This window comes from Melopsittacus undulatus, chromosome 6 (genome assembly GCF_012275295.1).
Source record: "Melopsittacus undulatus isolate bMelUnd1 chromosome 6, bMelUnd1.mat.Z, whole genome shotgun sequence".
NCBI classification, from domain to species: domain Eukaryota; kingdom Metazoa; phylum Chordata; class Aves; order Psittaciformes; family Psittaculidae; genus Melopsittacus; species Melopsittacus undulatus.
In genome coordinates, this window is record NC_047532.1 from 21519937 (window position 1) to 21537008 (window position 17072).

The 17072-nt window shown below is 37.0% G+C and overlaps 1 protein-coding gene across 1 annotated transcript in view; it reads left to right on the forward strand.

The window, feature by feature from the left end:
* The window catches only part of AK5 (adenylate kinase 5), a 91690-nt gene that overhangs the window by 20255 nt on the left and 54363 nt on the right, over positions 1 to 17072 (forward strand). Inside the window, exon 6 of the mRNA XM_034063568.1 lies at positions 984 to 1175. Within this exon, the coding sequence (XP_033919459.1) occupies positions 984 to 1175 (192 nt within the window). The remainder of the gene's footprint in view (positions 1 to 983; positions 1176 to 17072) is intronic.

Below are 17072 nucleotides of genomic sequence, written 5' to 3' on the forward strand. Positions count from 1 at the left end.
CTGTGGAAAGCTGCACTCTCCTGTTTGTGTTAAACAGACAGATCTGCCCATGTTTGAAGCAGAAAGAGACTTTTGTCTCCTTCCTCTTTTTCTGTTAAAGCTAATACTTTCATGAACAATTTATTCTAAGTACCATCTGTAAGGTTTGGTGTTGTATGTGAAGTTATGTGATATGCAAAAGCTTAAGTCCTGCACTTTACAGACTGATTTCACAGACCTGAGTACATCGTAAATGCTAGTCCTGAAGGTGTTTGAAAGTGAGCATTCAAAGTGAAGAGATTGCCAGCTACAGCTTGGGTCGCCTAACGATTTCGTACCATATTTCTTCACTATTACTAGGATCCATAAAAATGGAAATACTCAGTAAGACTACTGATGTATAAACTCCTTTTGTCCTTCACTTTACTAGATCCCTGATTTGCAGTTATAGTTTCTGAGTCCCTGTGTACTGTATGTTAGGAAGCTTCAATCCACTCTGGATGTCCACACTGGGACTTGAGATGTCTGTCTGCTCAGTCTGCTGCGAGTTGCATCAGCCATTCCCTTTCATGAGATGGTGTTCCTTGACCTAAAAGGCATTGAAATCTGTAGCATTCTCTTTCAGAATCTGTGTCATAATTTGGATTTCTTTATTACTGTATGCTCCCTAAATTCACAAAGTCTCTACTACTATTCTTCTACTACTAATGAAGCAACCTTAATTTAACAGAGCTACTTTTGATAATGTCCGTACTGCATGAAGTCTAACACAGAAACTTACCTTCATAGACTTTCATGTGAATATGTGCCTTAAAGCTGTTATGTGGTAGTAAAATTAACTGTCATAATTCATTCATCCCATGAAAGGATAGAATAACTGTCAACTATTTATTTAGAATAGTCTGAAAAGCATACCTGAGCCTCACCTAATAATGGAATTGCTGAGTCTTGCAGTGCTGTGTAGTCAGCTTAATCACAGATATATTGAATTGCTCTTTCTACAGATCTGTACCCCAGATTTGGTGGTGTTCCTGGCATGCTCCAGTCAAAGGCTGAAAGAGAGGTTACTGAAGCGTGCTGAACAGCAAGGAAGGCCTGATGATAACCTGAAAGCCACTCAGAGACGACTAATGAACTTCAAGCAGAATGCTGTCCCATTGGTTAAATATTTCCAGGAAAAAGGGCTAATCATCACAGTAAGTCCTTTAGTATATACCTCTGAAACCTTATTTTTTGCTGTGGTTATACTTGGCTTCTTGGACCTTTTGCTTTTAAGGTAAATCAAATTGTGGTTTAGGTATAAACCATGGTTACTGACAGCAAACTTTCAGTTTTCTGAAAGAGTATTATCTTCAAAATGCAGTAAAAGAGCAAAATTCACATGGACGCAGGTGACATGGTAAGCACCATGTAAATTCTTTGCTGCAAGCATGAAATGCTTTACCAAGTAGTTGAAACCCCTTTGCTTAGAAATTACTCATTATGTCTAAACACAAAACACACCAAAAGCTGCATTCATAAAACCAGAAGCACTTTATGCAAGTAGGGCTAGCAAGTATTGCTGAAGTATTTAAGTGTTTAATGATGACAAATTCAATAAGCAGTTGACAATGTTGAATTATTGACATATTCTAAATTACTGACTGGTTGTAACAATGCACAGAACATGGTACTACAACAGGCACCATGAGAACACAGATGGCGTATTTTTTTTTATTTTGGTAGCCTAAATAACCTGTGTAGTTCCCATTGGTACGTTCTCCTCATGGCAAATATGACTAATTCTATGTGCTGGTCAGATTCATGATGGGCCAAAGAATCCTTAATTGCAAAATCATCTAATGATGCCTTAATAATGCACTTCAACATCCTTCTGAATTTCAAAATTATGAAATTGTTTTTCAGTTTTTATGGGAATTACAACATTGTTTTCTCTAGAAAGTATCTGCTCTGTTTGAGGATTGTGTTTGGAAGGATGAAAGGACTGGAATTTTAGGAAGTCATTCTCCATTACTGAGGAAGTGTGTATTTTATTACATTTCTATAGCTTTTACAAATGATTCTCCTATAGAAAGCATACTTAGCTCTTCAGCGAAAATGTGCCTTTGTAGGTAAAGCATGTTGGGCATGTGGATTGAATTCCTTTTCTGGGATGAGACAGGTAAAACAGATGTTTTTCCTATTGAGGTTTCATCTTCTACTTTTTAGCTCTGTTTCTAGAGAATTATGAGCATAATTTAAATTGTAACATTCACCTTAGGTACCTCTTTGGATTTTGAAGAAAGGAGATGTTTGTGATGGGCGTGGAAATGATAACCTGGCATGTGAACATTATATTACTGTCTGCTACAGACCAAGTGAACAGCAAATGCAGATAATACTGACTCTGCAACATGTCAAAAATGTCCTTAATCTGAAAAAAACTCTAAGATTTGAATTTACTCCTTAACTGTATGGCATCTACTCAAAGTGTGTTTTTATAATTCCATAGAGATCTGGAATTATTGAATAATAGAATAGTTAGGATTGGAAAGGACCTTAAAATTATGAAGTTCTAACTCCGCTGTCATGGGCAGGGACAATTCACACTAAACAATGTCACCCAAGGCTCTGTCCACCCCCACCTTGAACACTGCCAGGGATGGAGCATTCACAACCTCCCTGGGCAACCCATTCCAGTGCCTCACCACCCTAACAGTAAAGAACTTCTTCCTTATATCTAATCCTAACTTCCCCTGTTTAAGTTTTAACCTGTTGCCCCTTGTTCTATCACTACAGTCCCTAATGAAGAGTCCCTCCCCAGCATCCCTGTAGGCCCCGTTCAGATACTGGAAGGCTACTATGAGGTCTCCACGCAGCCTTCTCTTCTCCAAGCTGAACAGCCCCAACTTTCTCAGCCTGTCTTCATACAGGAGGTGCTCCAGTCCCCTGATCATCCTCATGGCCTCCTCTGGACTTGTTCTAACAGTTCCATGTCCTTTTTATGTTGGGAACACCAGAACTGTACAAATTACTCCAATTGAGGTCTCACACAAGCAGAGTAGAGGGGCAGGATCACCTACTTTAAATTTACATTGGTGTAAAAGTGAAGGGAATTAAGACTTTGGAAGGGAGACATTTTTCACATGTCATTAGAGTTGCTACAGTTCAGCTGCATTTCTCTTTCTTCAAAGGCAGGATGTGTTAGTAAGGCCACGCCATGAGAGTTAGACATATGAGTAATTTCGTGGCCAGTGGATAATAGGATCCCTTTCTGTAGATGACAAAGAATGTATATGGCAGACATCATTTCCATAGGATTTCAATGCATATGGAAGATACATCTTCCACTTGCCTAAGGCAACTGGTGTGGTGGGGGATAAATGAGAAAAAGGAATAGCTGGGGAAGGAGATTAGGTATGGATACTGGTTTTAATAATAGAAAAATCATATAATTTTTCATAGCCTTTTATCAATAGAAAAGAAAGACATAGGATCCAAGAACCATTGCAGTCTTCATTCTTAAATCTCTACCTACACCTTGTCACTGGTATTCAGAGCTCTAAATCTCAAACATTTCTTCTACCAAGTGGCTTGATTCTACTCAGGGGAAAGAAACAGTACCATTTGTCTTATGGAGAGTTATAATTTTAGAACCACAACTCAAATTTTAAACATCTAGTTAAATATGTTGGTCTTCATCAATGAACAGACTAAGAGAGAAAGAGAAATGAACTGAAATCTAACGAAGTATGATAAATGAAGAGATGTTTGATAAAACTGTAGTTTACTGTTAGACACTGTATGAGCAAGAAAATACACATGTAAATTCCCAGCTCCAACAGTTACTCCATAATGGGTTTAACATAGTTTGGTTAAGTTAATAGAATTAAATACCATGTTCTTCATTTCAGATTGTATTGATGAGCCTGTTTAGGTGTAATTCTTTCCCTTCATCTTTTTTTTCCCCCCACTTCATCTTCGATAATTTTATATAATGCGTAACTTGTACTTGTTTGCTGCTCCGTATACCTTGTTTTCAGGCTGTGCATGATATCCCTGGTCTCAGAGTCTGATCCTGGCCTCTGTTTTCAAAAAAACAAGTGAGGCCCCCACCTATAGTACTTTCAAGAAATGGGGAGTTATAACTCTGTCCTTTCTGAAAAACCCTGTCTTTAGAGAAATGAAGTTGGAATGTCCAAGATTTTGGATTGTTGTTCAAATTGAGCAGTGTAAACTTCATTAAAATTAAGAAAGAAAAGTAAATATCTGATATTTTTGTGAATACATGGTCTGTGTTTAACATTCTATTTAGCAAACTTTCAATAGACCTAACAAATCAAAACCTGACTTTACTTACGTCAAACTTCCTTCCAAAAGGTATCAAGGCAATAATAATAGATATCACAATATTGGATATAAAAAGATGCATATGCTGGCAATTGTTGTATCAGTAACTTAAAAAAATCTTAGAACAGTATATATTGTTTATCTAGATAATAACTAAGCCACAAATTGGGGGGGGTGGGGGAAGATGTTAAATTATAAACAGGAGAAGATGTAAAAATGCCTAGATGATCTGCAAGCACTCTAATGTTTAGCAGGGACTTCAGTTCTGAACACAGTTTAATCCATTCCAATATCCTTCTTGCCATCTAGCAATTATTTAGATGAACATATTAGAATATTATTATATTTGGTCTCAGGTGCTGACATGGCAGTTGGTATGTATACTCAGCCATGCTCAAGAAGCCAAGGTTACTGTTGAGGTGTGTCATGAGCAGAAAACTTCAAAATAAAAGGGTCTGTGTATACAAGCTTCTTGCTGTTCAATTAAAAATTCTTAGGTGCTTCATATCACTCACCTGTGAGAATCATTGATAGGTACTTTCTTATTCTGGCTACAGTACTCCTGGAGATACAGGATGGTATTTCACTTTCTGACAGTGATTTAATATTTCTTTAATTAGATAATAATGAGAAAGTAAAGCAAAGAATGAAAAAAAACCTTAATCCCTATGCATCTAATGTGCTTTAATGCTTTTAATGTGGTTGCTGTCCCAAGACAGAGCTAGCATGATCTGAAAAAATGTGCTGTTAGTTACAAATAAAAAGTTAATCCTTCTTTCTACCCCCACCCCTGGTACCCCAGCCTAGGTATGCTGTTTCAGGAGAAAATTGGTTTGCATTAGCTGAAGGTCTAGTCCAGCACATCTTTGTTGCTGGTGAGAACTGCTATTAAAGAAGATTCCTATTAAAAGAATTCCTTAAGAATCAGCTGGAAAATTAACTGAAACTTGATTTATTATTTTGTTAATTTCAAGATACCTTTCTCTTTTGGGCATTATATTGATGTTTCATCAGTGTTAGACTTGCTGCTTTGAACTACCTAGCCCTTAAGAACTGTAGGATAAAGCTCAAGGAAATCACATTCACTGACCTTTGAATAAATTACTGTGATGTAAAATTATTCTAACCAGGAAACTTTTTCACTTACATGCCATCAGATGTAATTTATCCTACTGCAGGGAAGTTTAGAGGGCACAACAATACAGTGTGGCAGACCATAATGGGCAAACTGTTGTAGCACTGGTATCATAATGTTTCTAACTCTAAATCATAAATAAATAAATAATCCCATAGAAAACAGCCTCTTCACCTAGAAAACATGTTGGGGTTTTTTTCCACTCACCTGACTTGGTTAAGTTATTCTCAGTTATAGGCACAGACTATACTCAGGAGAGAAAGGAATGAGCATTGAGAGGATATTAGATGGTGCCCATACACAGTGAAAAATACCACAGTTGTACTTTTTTACTGCTAATTCAATGCAAGAAAAAAAATTATGACTACTTAATTATATAAAATAAATCCATTGTCAGCAATCAGCTATTTTCAGTAAAGTAGACAATTTGACCATGCTACGGTTATTGCTATTCTGTTTGTATCAGAGGAAAAAGTTAACAGAGGTGAGGAGAGCAAGATAACATGCAGGATTTGTATCTCCAGCTAATTTGTATTTCAGAAAGTAGTTATTTGTATCAAACCAAAACTAATTGTGAGAAGATGGTAGGATAGAGGAGAAGTTAGGTAGAAAGGAAATGGTAATTAAACTACTCTGCCTTGTTCAGATGGATTTCAAACTCTTCTATTCCCACCCCAGTGACGCACACCATGCATCTTGCTATTTTGAAAAGGGTCTGAATTTCCACTTTATTTGGACTCTAATCTGGTCTAGATATTGGTATAGTCAATGGAGAGGAGATCATTGCATTACAAAAACCTTTCAGTCACAGTTATTAAAGTTGCTGTTGGAGAGCTTAGCTGTTCTTTGTAGAAATATGTTAGTCTAGGCAGAAAAAAAGAATTTACAGAGCTCATTGTAGCAGTGGAAGTTCCCCTTACTGGAGACAGGATTAGGCCCAGTCTGCCTTATCTGTAATAATTTTATGTAAACATAATGCTTCAGTGTCAGCCTTGGTATGTTAATAAGTCTGTGTGTATTTAAGAAAAAAACACTGCCTTTAGCAAGACTAAAATGCTAAATGTTGTAAGGCATCTCTGGACGTTATTTAAGCAGCCAGAGCAGGACAGCATCCTGTGGCATAAAATGCTGATTTCACTGATGTCTTCATTGTCTTACTTTTCCTTTTAGGGAATTTACCATGCCTATGCAAAACATTAAAAATGACATTCAGATTAGTCAGAGAAGTGAAGGGAACCCAGAAAAAGCAGCTGAAGATGGAAATGGATTTTGAGCACAAATTTAGAAGTCAAATAGTTGCGGGTGAGAGAAATAGCTTATATAGCTGTCTGCCCTCATTAGCATCAAACAAGCCTAATGGCTGTCAACTGTCACAGAAAAATTCCCCACGGAACCGTGTTATATAAATTTTCTCTTGATTTGGTTAAAAAAAAAGGGGTTTGCTATGGCATTGCACACTGACATGAACTTCAGCTACAGGCTGTGACTTACCAGTACGCTGATGAAAATATCAGTTATAATCTACTTCTAAAGTTTCTGTGTTACCGTATAACTGCCCAACTATAGGGTTGGGCTTTCTATTTATTTATTTATTTATTTAATGGTGAATGCTGATCCAGAGGACTTCCAATTGCTTACAGAATCATAAAATTGTCTAGGTTGAAAAAGAGCTTTAAGATCATGTCCAACCATTACACCAGGATTGCCTAGACCACCACTAAACCATATCCCTGAGAGGAATTCCTCCTTTAATTCTGGGCCTCCTGTCCATGTGAGAAATGTGGGTCCTGCAGCCTTTTCACCAACTCTCAAGGTCAATCCAGATCTTATTGATAGGAAATTGTTACACAGAGGCATGACCTAAACCTCCACCATGCTTGCAGGTCCTGATGGCAACAGCTGCCTGGCACCTCTCCCAAACCAGAATCCAGTTCCAAGAGTCATCTCCTCAGTGGAGAAACTTACATCTAGTTTGAGAGAATACAGAATTACTAGATTCTCTTGTTTTTATGGTAGTGGCACTTGCTCTCATCCATGCAGTTTTGCATTAAACAGTACTTAAAAAGAAAATTAAAAGAATCCCATACCCCCTTCCCTAAAGTAATGCGTGTGATAGAAACTGTTAGCCACCACATCCACTGTGCTCTCTCACCCCCCTGCTGCAGGTTCAGGATCTCATATATGTGGCATCTTGGATCTTTCATTTTGGCTGCAAATTGATACAGACTTGGAAAAAATTATTTCCCTCAGACCTGTTGTATGTATGCTCATTGTATGTGAGTGTAGCCTTTCTCCCAACAAGTCATAGATGTGGGTTTGAACTTGCTTTGCTTTGTAGAGGGTACAGCTGAGATTTCCCACTGATTGGCCCAATGCTACCAATATATTTTCAAATGCCTCAGCTGTTATAAAAATACCGCAGTCGTGAGCACAGTCTTGCAGGAACATGTTAGCTTTTAAGATGACTGGTTCTTCAGGGTACTTCTGGTTTCTTGGGCATGACCAAGTGGGGGTGTGAAGAGGAAACCAGACAGCTTGTTTGATAGCTCTGTTACAGAAAACCTGGGATATAAGAAAGAACTGTTTTCTGTGGAGCTGCTGAGATAGAGAAGGTCTGTGCAACATGGTGAGGTTTTACACTGTCTCAAAACTATTTGCTTTACCACTTTGTGAGATGCTTTAAAGAACATATAAAATGAGCTATGTAAATGAAATTTATGTGGAAATGTGTCTAAACAAACTGTTTGTAAATATATGCACATTTCATATGGGAAAGATAGATGAGTAATTCGTGTATATGTGGAAGCGTGTGTACCATATACACTTTTCAATTTTAAAATATTTTCAGCCTCTAATTATATGATTTATGTCGACAAGTATACCAGAAATAGTAATGTCTGCCAGAGAACAACCAAGCTTGGAAACATGCCCTCTGTGTACATGGCAAGCATGGAGAAAACCTTGAGCAGGGAAATTCTTTGCTGAAGTGAATAGCATTGCTGCAGCACTATATTTTCTAACTTTGGAGGAACAATGATTTAAATAAATACCAGCTCCTTGAAATCTGCCCTGCCCCCTGTACACCCAGTAGCTTGAATCAGTAAGTAGACTTTGAAAAAAAGAAATAAACTTTGACAACTCTGGCTATAGAATTAGCCATCAGTGAGTCCAGAAAGAGAGAGGAAATGCTGTTTCTGACAGCCATACTATCCCAGGTTTTATCCATTTATGGCACTCTGAAAACTCGTATGTGTTTAAAATTAACAGAGTTTTTTTTACAGATCTGAAGCTAAAGCTAAGACAAGTAATTAAGCCAAGTTATCATGCAGAGAAAGGAACTGTGGGAGATGTTTAAAGAAACATGCCCTACATATTCTTCAAGTAATTTTAAACAGTTCATCTTAAGGTAATTAAGCTGTGTCCTTTGAGTGAATATTAGCTTCCAATTTCCTTTTTATAGTTAAAGTGAGCTTAAAGAAGATCTATTTTTCTTATTTAGAGGAGACATATTAGGAAACCCGCTTGGAAAAAAAATACCACATCTCTGGAAAGTCCTTTTATATTGAATCAGGAATACTTGGCATCCATAAGCAAACTTTCCTGTCCTAAACTACACTTGATTTTGTGAACATCCAGCAGAAAAACTAAAGCTGCATTTCAACCATGCTTTGTTGCAAATGTTAAAATGGCACTTTCTTACCAAAAGTTCCATTAGTGATTTCTAGCTCTGGTTACTAGTGATGGATCTTCCCAATGAAAAGTTTATACTTAGTGCTTTTCCAACTACATGGCAAAACCATTTTGCTGACAGTTGATCAAAGAAGTTTGGGTATCAATTTATGCAATTTTCTACATTATTAGAATCAGGATGGTCTTACAGCTCTCACTCTCACAGTCCTATTAAAATATTACTACACCAGTGGCTCATGCCCTACAATTCCAGTACTTAACATCCTGATTTTCTGAATCTTAGGTTAGTATCATTAGCTATTATTAAGTATTTTTATTTCTTTATGGGCATAGCAACTGAGTATTTGTTCTGACATCAACTCAACTTTGTTTTAAATGAGTGAAATGAGACTGAGTAAACTGTCCTCTAGTGAGGAGATCTAGTATCATCCTGTAATTATTTGAGCATTTGCTCCTGTTGCTCTTTTCCTGTAGACATACTGCATGTAAGAGAGGAGCGACATAAAAGATTACACTTTTTACTTTTAAATGCATTATAAAGATAAATTTATTTACATTTGTGAATATCATGTATATTGTATTGATAAAAGCCTTTTTAAGTGTCAAAATGGAGAATCATAGAATAGTTAGGGTTGGAAAGGACCTTAAGATCGTCCAGTTCCAACCCCCCTGCCATGGGCAGGGACACCTCACACTAAACCATATCACTCAAGGCTTCATCCAACCTGGCCTTGAACACTGCCAGGGATGGAGCATTCACAACCTCCCTGGGCAACGCTCAGACTGTCAGCAGAATGCCTGATGCAATTACACTGCTGGATCTGTTCTGGCATTTTTCTCTAGCATTCTGGAGTCTTGTTTCAGCATTTAGGTGTAAAAGGACAGGGTTATATACAGCTATGCTCTTGGTGGAGAACTGAGAGAGCTGAAAAAGCTTCTTATCCCTTCTGACTCAGGGAATACACCACACTAGACAGTACTACAGTGAGAAAAATAGCCTTCTCTTAATCTTCCCCTTTGCAGAATATCCTTTAGAATGTTTCTGATAGCTCTTTGGAGGATTTTTCTCTCTTTTTTTTTTTTCTAATACGACCAAACAGAGCTTTGAAAAAATCTATGGAATATTTCAGATCTAGGAAACACCACAACTGTGTTAACTCAGCACTCCACTGAAGTAATAAATCCTTTCTTCTAAAATTCACCAATACTTACACATCAGGTAGCACTAATATGGATATTTTGTTCTTTATAACTGCGGTACACCATTTAGTGTTAGCACAAACATCTCTGCACAGCATTGCCTTGTACCATATAGACATAACCTAAAGTTCTTGGTAAAGACTCCCTTGTGAATCCTCTTCAGTTTGTCTTTGCTATAACTAAGCCTGTTTCCTTATCCTCTTGCACAGTTATTATCCTTTCTACTCCCAGGGTTAACATTCATGCCATTCCATCTGATATAGGGCTGCAGTTTGTTTCATTCATGGCCACTGAATATATGTTCACTTTGTTATCACCATATCACATTCTGCAATCCAGTAATCTACTTAAAATGGGAAAAGGAGCCTCACAAGATGTGACTATAACACTGCAATCCCAATTATCATTGTCATTTTCCATGACAAAAGAATTGTAATCTCCATTCTCAATGATTAATCTCTTTTTATTCCAACCGCATGGTCATTCATGCCAGTCACAGTACAGCAGAGGACTTAATGTGTGAAATGTGGCATCTTTTCACTGTAATTTGATATGATTTATAGATCTAGGATTGGTCAGACTTATTACCTCTTAACATTTTTTCATTATGTCCTTCAGTGGATTTTTCCTCCTGTCCTTAACTAGAATGTCAAATTGAAACTTCACATTCATGTTTTAGATACCGGTATTTTAAAATTCTCTGCTGTCTAGCAAGTCAATTCTTGTCTTTTCTTACATTCTACCATCCATTATCGTTTGGTAATAAAACGGGTTTTTTAATGCTGAGGTCATCGCCCTCTCCTACCACTGCAAGATGCCATTAGAAAACATACTTTTTATAAGTTTCCTGCTGTGTCCTGCTTTCTGTGGTTTTTTGGTCTGCTCTACTGGAAAGAAGAGACTTCTGTACAAATGCAGAGCCCTTACAAAAAGGGAACCTAGAATGTGGGCAACACCATTTTTAGCCAAGTTGCTTATTAAATTTATCATTCCTTAATACACTGAAAAAGATATCCAGTAATCTTCTTCATGTCTCCACCTTATGGCAAGAATTTCACTACATAGATTCTAAAAAATACAGATACACATAAATCCAACGCAGCTTGCTTCTGTTTCTTTTACAGGAGCATTATCTCTGCTGTCCTTCAGGGTAGATATGTCACCTCAATCTGCTGTAATGGCCATTAAAGGTTTTGTGCATCCTTTGTGCTTTCATCTCTAACCTTGTTCATGGGGTGTAAGACACAAATGAGCTCAATTCCAGTACCGTGAACAGAGGCTTTTCTTCATTTATGCAATTCATGTTCTCTCATATCTCTTGAACTTTAGAAAGAGGGTCAGGAGCCATGTGGTTTCTGAAATGAGTTTGGGTTTTAGAACTATTCATTATATTCTTAAACTACAGCCAGGAGACCACTCAGAAAAATCACTAAATTTAGTAGGTTGAGTGTAATACAGAATAAATTAAACATACCTGGATATTCTGTCATATGTTAGGTTAGGACTTGGTAACAGAAACCATGCTAGTATTTCTTGGAAAGAAACTAAGGGCATACTAACACCCTTAGCTTAACAACCAGTTATGTTAGAGAGAACTCTACATAGAGTTTATTTAATAGCTTCTTGTGAAGGTGGACAACAATTTGTTATAAACCCATTTTAATGACATACCTTGTACATATGAATTATTAAGTTGAAAGTCACGGTTGCTCTTTTTACTTTAAGCAGAGTTCAAAAAAAATGCAGGATTCCCTTTTCCCCATGAACTGCACAAGAACAGTGAACTTTGCTGATTTAAAAAAAAAATAGAAAGTGCTCTCAAAAAAGATTTACTAGAAAATGGCTGATATTTGAGTTATAAAATGAGACCTAACTCCAACCTTTTTCAAATATATCATTTGCTTGAGGATGAATAAGGACAAATAAAGTCTTAAGCAGGGATAGAAGCTTGTGATAATTTATTCACTGGAGTAAGGATGGGACATAATTATCGAAAGGGAATCATTCTCTACCTCAGTGATTATGCACTTATAAAGTTGTACAGCTTAGAGAAGGGTATGTAGGAAAACTTTTGTAAATTAAATCACAGGCAAATACTCAGGATCTTCATTGCATGAGGTAATAGAGTGTTGAGTTAACATCAGGGAATTGCTTAAAAATTGGTGTCGGCAAAATTGATTGCTTGTAGAACCAGCACATAGAAATGGGCTCTCTGCAGACTCTCACTTTCCATACCAGAGGAAGCAGTTAGTTCTCCTAATTCCTTGGCATAATTTTAATACAGTAAGTTTTACAAATAATTAGGATCTACCTTTAAATTCTTTTTCTCCTTTTACAGTGTAAACTACTCCCAGAACTAATAGAATTAAATAAGAGATTGCAGTTCTCTGGAAATTTGGATGGTGACTTCCAACAGTTTCTGGGAGCTAGAACACTATAGTCCAGGTAGAAGGAAATTTTCCCTTTCCTTCTTAGTTGTAATGACTGCATATAATGCACACATTTTTTTAACTTAAGATTTTGAAAACTAGTCTTAAGAACTAGCATATCTGAATGAAAACTCTGCAAATCTTGTCTTCGTTGTATAAATTATGACAAGTCCACTCTTAGAGGGAGTCTTACTGTTGATACTTCTTGCTTGATATTTATTATGCCCACTGGAGAAGACCATGCCCCTTAGAATTAAAAAGTAATTTACCTTTGATATAATACACAATAAGAGTTCAAAGATCTAATAAGTTTTATGATATGCAAAAGGAGGGAATTGTATTAATGATTATTAATTAGGAGTGAGACCCACCAACTGAATTTGACAAATGTGTAATGCCATATAATGTATTACTTAAAAATGCGACAGGTAGCCAAAGCATGCAAGAAAACTGAGTTCAGGCCAGAAACCTGACTGGCGGTTTAGGCTTAAGATCATCTGTTTTTTTGTTTAAAAATATTTTTACTGTCAGATTATTCATTATCATCTCATTCAGAGTTTTAAAAAATTACAGAAAATATATTTAAAATACTTTGGTTTCTACTTCACTACAGCTTAAATCAAACAACATGAGGGTGGGAATCTAAAATCCCACGCAATCTCTTTTGTAAGCAAAAATATCAAGTTGTATTCACATTGTCATTTTTCCCTCACTTTAAATAATTTCACTGCAAAAGTAAAGAAATCTTAATTTTCTTGAATGCCTTTTGTTTAATTAAAATGTTAAATAGAAAAAAGTGCAATAAAAGATATCTTCAAGCCTAGTATCAACTGAACAGTCAGGGCAATTCCAAGCACAAATGTAGGCTGAGCCAGAATGGGTTGAGAGCAACCCTGAGGAGAAGGATGACCTGAGGGTGTTGGTTGATGAGAAGCTCAACATGACCCAGCAGTGTGGGCTCACAGCCCAGGAAGCCAACCATGTCGTGGGCTGAATCAAAAGAAGCGTGACCAGCAGGTCAGGGGAGGTGGCCACAAAGATGCTCAGAGGGCTGAAGCACCTCTCTGATGAAGGCAGGCTAAGAGAATTGGGATTGTTCAGCTGGAGAAGAGAAGGCTCCAGGGGAGACCTTGGAGCAGGTTCCAGTAGTTAAAGGGGCTGACAAGAAATCTGCAGAGGGACTTCTTTTCACAGGCATGTAGAGGACAGACACTATTGTTGCATTATAGGCATTTTCTGAAAATATTCTTGTCCCTCTTCAGACTTCACTTCCCAAGTCAGGGTGAGCTGCCCTTGTTTTCTGATTTGTGCTATTTCCTTGATCAGTATAGTTGCCATTCTCTGTACTCATTGTTGACAACATATCCCTTGGACATTTCCCATTACATTATTCAGTGCTTCCCTAAAATGATGTTTTATTTAATAGCTTCAGAGTAGAAATATTGTCAAAAGCTTTTGAAAAGTTAAATAAATTATGTCAATCAGTTCCACTTCATCCACTTTTTTATGATATTTAAAAAATGTTTTCTGCCTACATAATCACATGGGATTTTGTCCTACATTTGGTTCCAGAAAATACACGCTAGATGCAAGAATGTCATATTCCATGATGACTAAAGCAATAGTTCCTGTCACTATCTCCATAGCTTGCCAGCTTTCATTTATAGACCAAATAGTCTCCTTTGTGTTCTGAAACAACATGCTCCAATAATTCAGACAGATAAACAGAACTTTCTGGTACAGATATTAAAATAGCAGTGCTCTCACTTCTTACTGCAGGAAACAAATTCACGTCTTTCCTGAGGCAGTACAATTGGGAGTTGGTTTTGTGAGCCCATCCTGAACTCAAACTGACAATTTGCTGAATACTATTATTCCAATGCCATTTGCAAAGTTTATTAATCTAGAGACCACTGCTGGAAACACTGCTTATCCTGGGTTAGAATTTATTTAAATACTCAGGAACTGTTTAGCTGTCAAGAAAAATGTATTTTTGTCTTCCAAGGAATATAGAAACATAGAATCATAGAATGGTTTGGGTCGGAAAGGACCTTAAAATCATCTAGTTCCAACCTGCCCATGGGCAAAAAAAACCAGGAAAAGCTAACAATTTTCAAAGGTTCTGCTTCTTACAATCTGAAATTCAACTATTGCAGATGAAATTACCTGTATTGCTAAGGTCTTAGACACGTACAAATACCAAATTATTCCCTGAATTAAATACAAATTTCGCCAATAAGAACCCCACAGCAGCTAATGTTTAAGCCTATAGTATACCCCATGCTTGTTCTTGCATCCGAGTCACTAGTTCTCATGCTTTATTAACTAATTACATTTGCAGCAGAAATTAACTCAGGACTTTTCTTGTTAGCCTTCAGTTGGTGGCTGAACTGTGATGAGACACAGGCAAAAGTTGCATTTTTGGTAATAATTCTTATGACATCATCTAATGGTAAAAGACTAACCTACAGTATTTTACTATTTTTCATTCAGAAGCTCTGCCACAAAAGCCAACAGGAGAAATGCTATTGAACTTGAAAACAAAATACTTGTATCTGGCAGCAAATCAATGCTTTTCATTGAAGCAGAGTGCAGGTTATCACTGGAAGCAAATAATAATTATAGGAAGAAATGCTTTTTATTTCCAAATTTTTCTAAAATGTATTTTAGTTGCCGTATTTGAATTACAGTTGTTGATTGTATGGGCCTTCCCTGGGAAACCAGTGTTCCTATATATTTATTTGGGGTGCCTTCCTGCAAACAGTATATGCTGTGGGAGCTGATACTAGAAAAGAGTTTGGTTTTGTTTTAAACAAAAGGCACAGTGACACAGAAGCTCCAAGAGCAATACGGGCAATAGAAAACAGGTATTTTTAAAACGTCATTCAGGAAAGCATCTTTCTACACACATATTAGTTCATGTCTCGAAGCTTTAGGGCTCATTCCCTTTGGGAAATACTGTTGCACTCAATATTAAAAACTAAAGGTATTGAGAAAAGCGTTTATTTGAACATATTAGTGATGAGCTATTTCACTGAACTGGGTGCTCTGGGAATGGAAATATCTCATATGGTACGGGAGGAAATAGTGGAATTACAATGTAGCAAGCAGACTTTAACTAGTTTATTCCCAAAGAGTCTCCTGTTTTACATGAAATAAGGTAAGCTTCCAGGAACTTCTGAAGAACAAGGACACATCCAAGCTCCATCAGACGCCTTCCTAGGTAAAGATGGAAAAAAAACCTTACTGGAGGACAAGCATTATTGCTGTAGAATGAAAAAGCAAAGGCATTTGTGGAAGAATTGAGTAGTTCTAGATCTTCCTGTAATACCACTGAACTGAATATAGCAAACAGACAACTACAGCTGATACCGACTGAGCTGCATGAGACTTGTTTGTGCTGTTCTGCACTTTGCCTGGGTTTTAAAATACTGAATTTTACTCTAATTCTTCATCATCTGCAGTGTCACTGTGAGCTCCACTACTATAAGAGGAAAGAATGGATGTTGCAAGCTAAGACACAAAGGACTATTAAAGCTGTATGAGGATTTGGACAGCATCCAATCATACCTGACTTTCTGTAATCACTAATGTCTTTCCTTTCCTGGAGGGTTAAGTGCATTAAAGTAAAAAATCAAACCATTTATTCTAGCCCCAGAGGTGGCTAGAGTAAGATGATCTCTCCTTCAGGCTGAGTGTTTTCCTGGGTTTTACAGGAACTGAGTGACAAATAAATCATGGAGCATCTCCTAATTCAGACTGTAATTCAGTTTTCTATTCAAGCTCTCCAGCAGTGATCTGTCTTGATGCTTGACATGACTGTTCTGGATTTTTGTAATACCATTTGCCTTTAAAGGCAATTCTACGATTCTATGAGTTCCCTTTAAAAAGCAAACACAAAGCAAAAATTACTCCAACAGTGGCATGCATATTTTTAAAAATAAGAAAGCATGTTTGTGTTTTCAAGGTAGGAAAGGTCTCTATATGTGTATGTGCTAAAGCACCTCCTGGTTTTAATTAATCTTCAAAAATTATTAATATAGCTGACTTTGGTATAGGAGCTGCTGGACAGATGTAATATATGTGAAGGAGCAAATTTTCAATCATTGCAAAGTGGATATACATAGAGTTCATATATAGGAGATGTTGGCTGTATTTATAGCTTGAAAAGTTAGTCCTTGAAGTTGACAAGTCAGATAACTCAGAAGAAATACATACAAATCATGTCCCTTAAATACTATGTGAACTAATGCATATGGTGCCTAATTCAGTTCTGATTCCTGATGTCAGCTTCAGAAAGAAAAAGAATA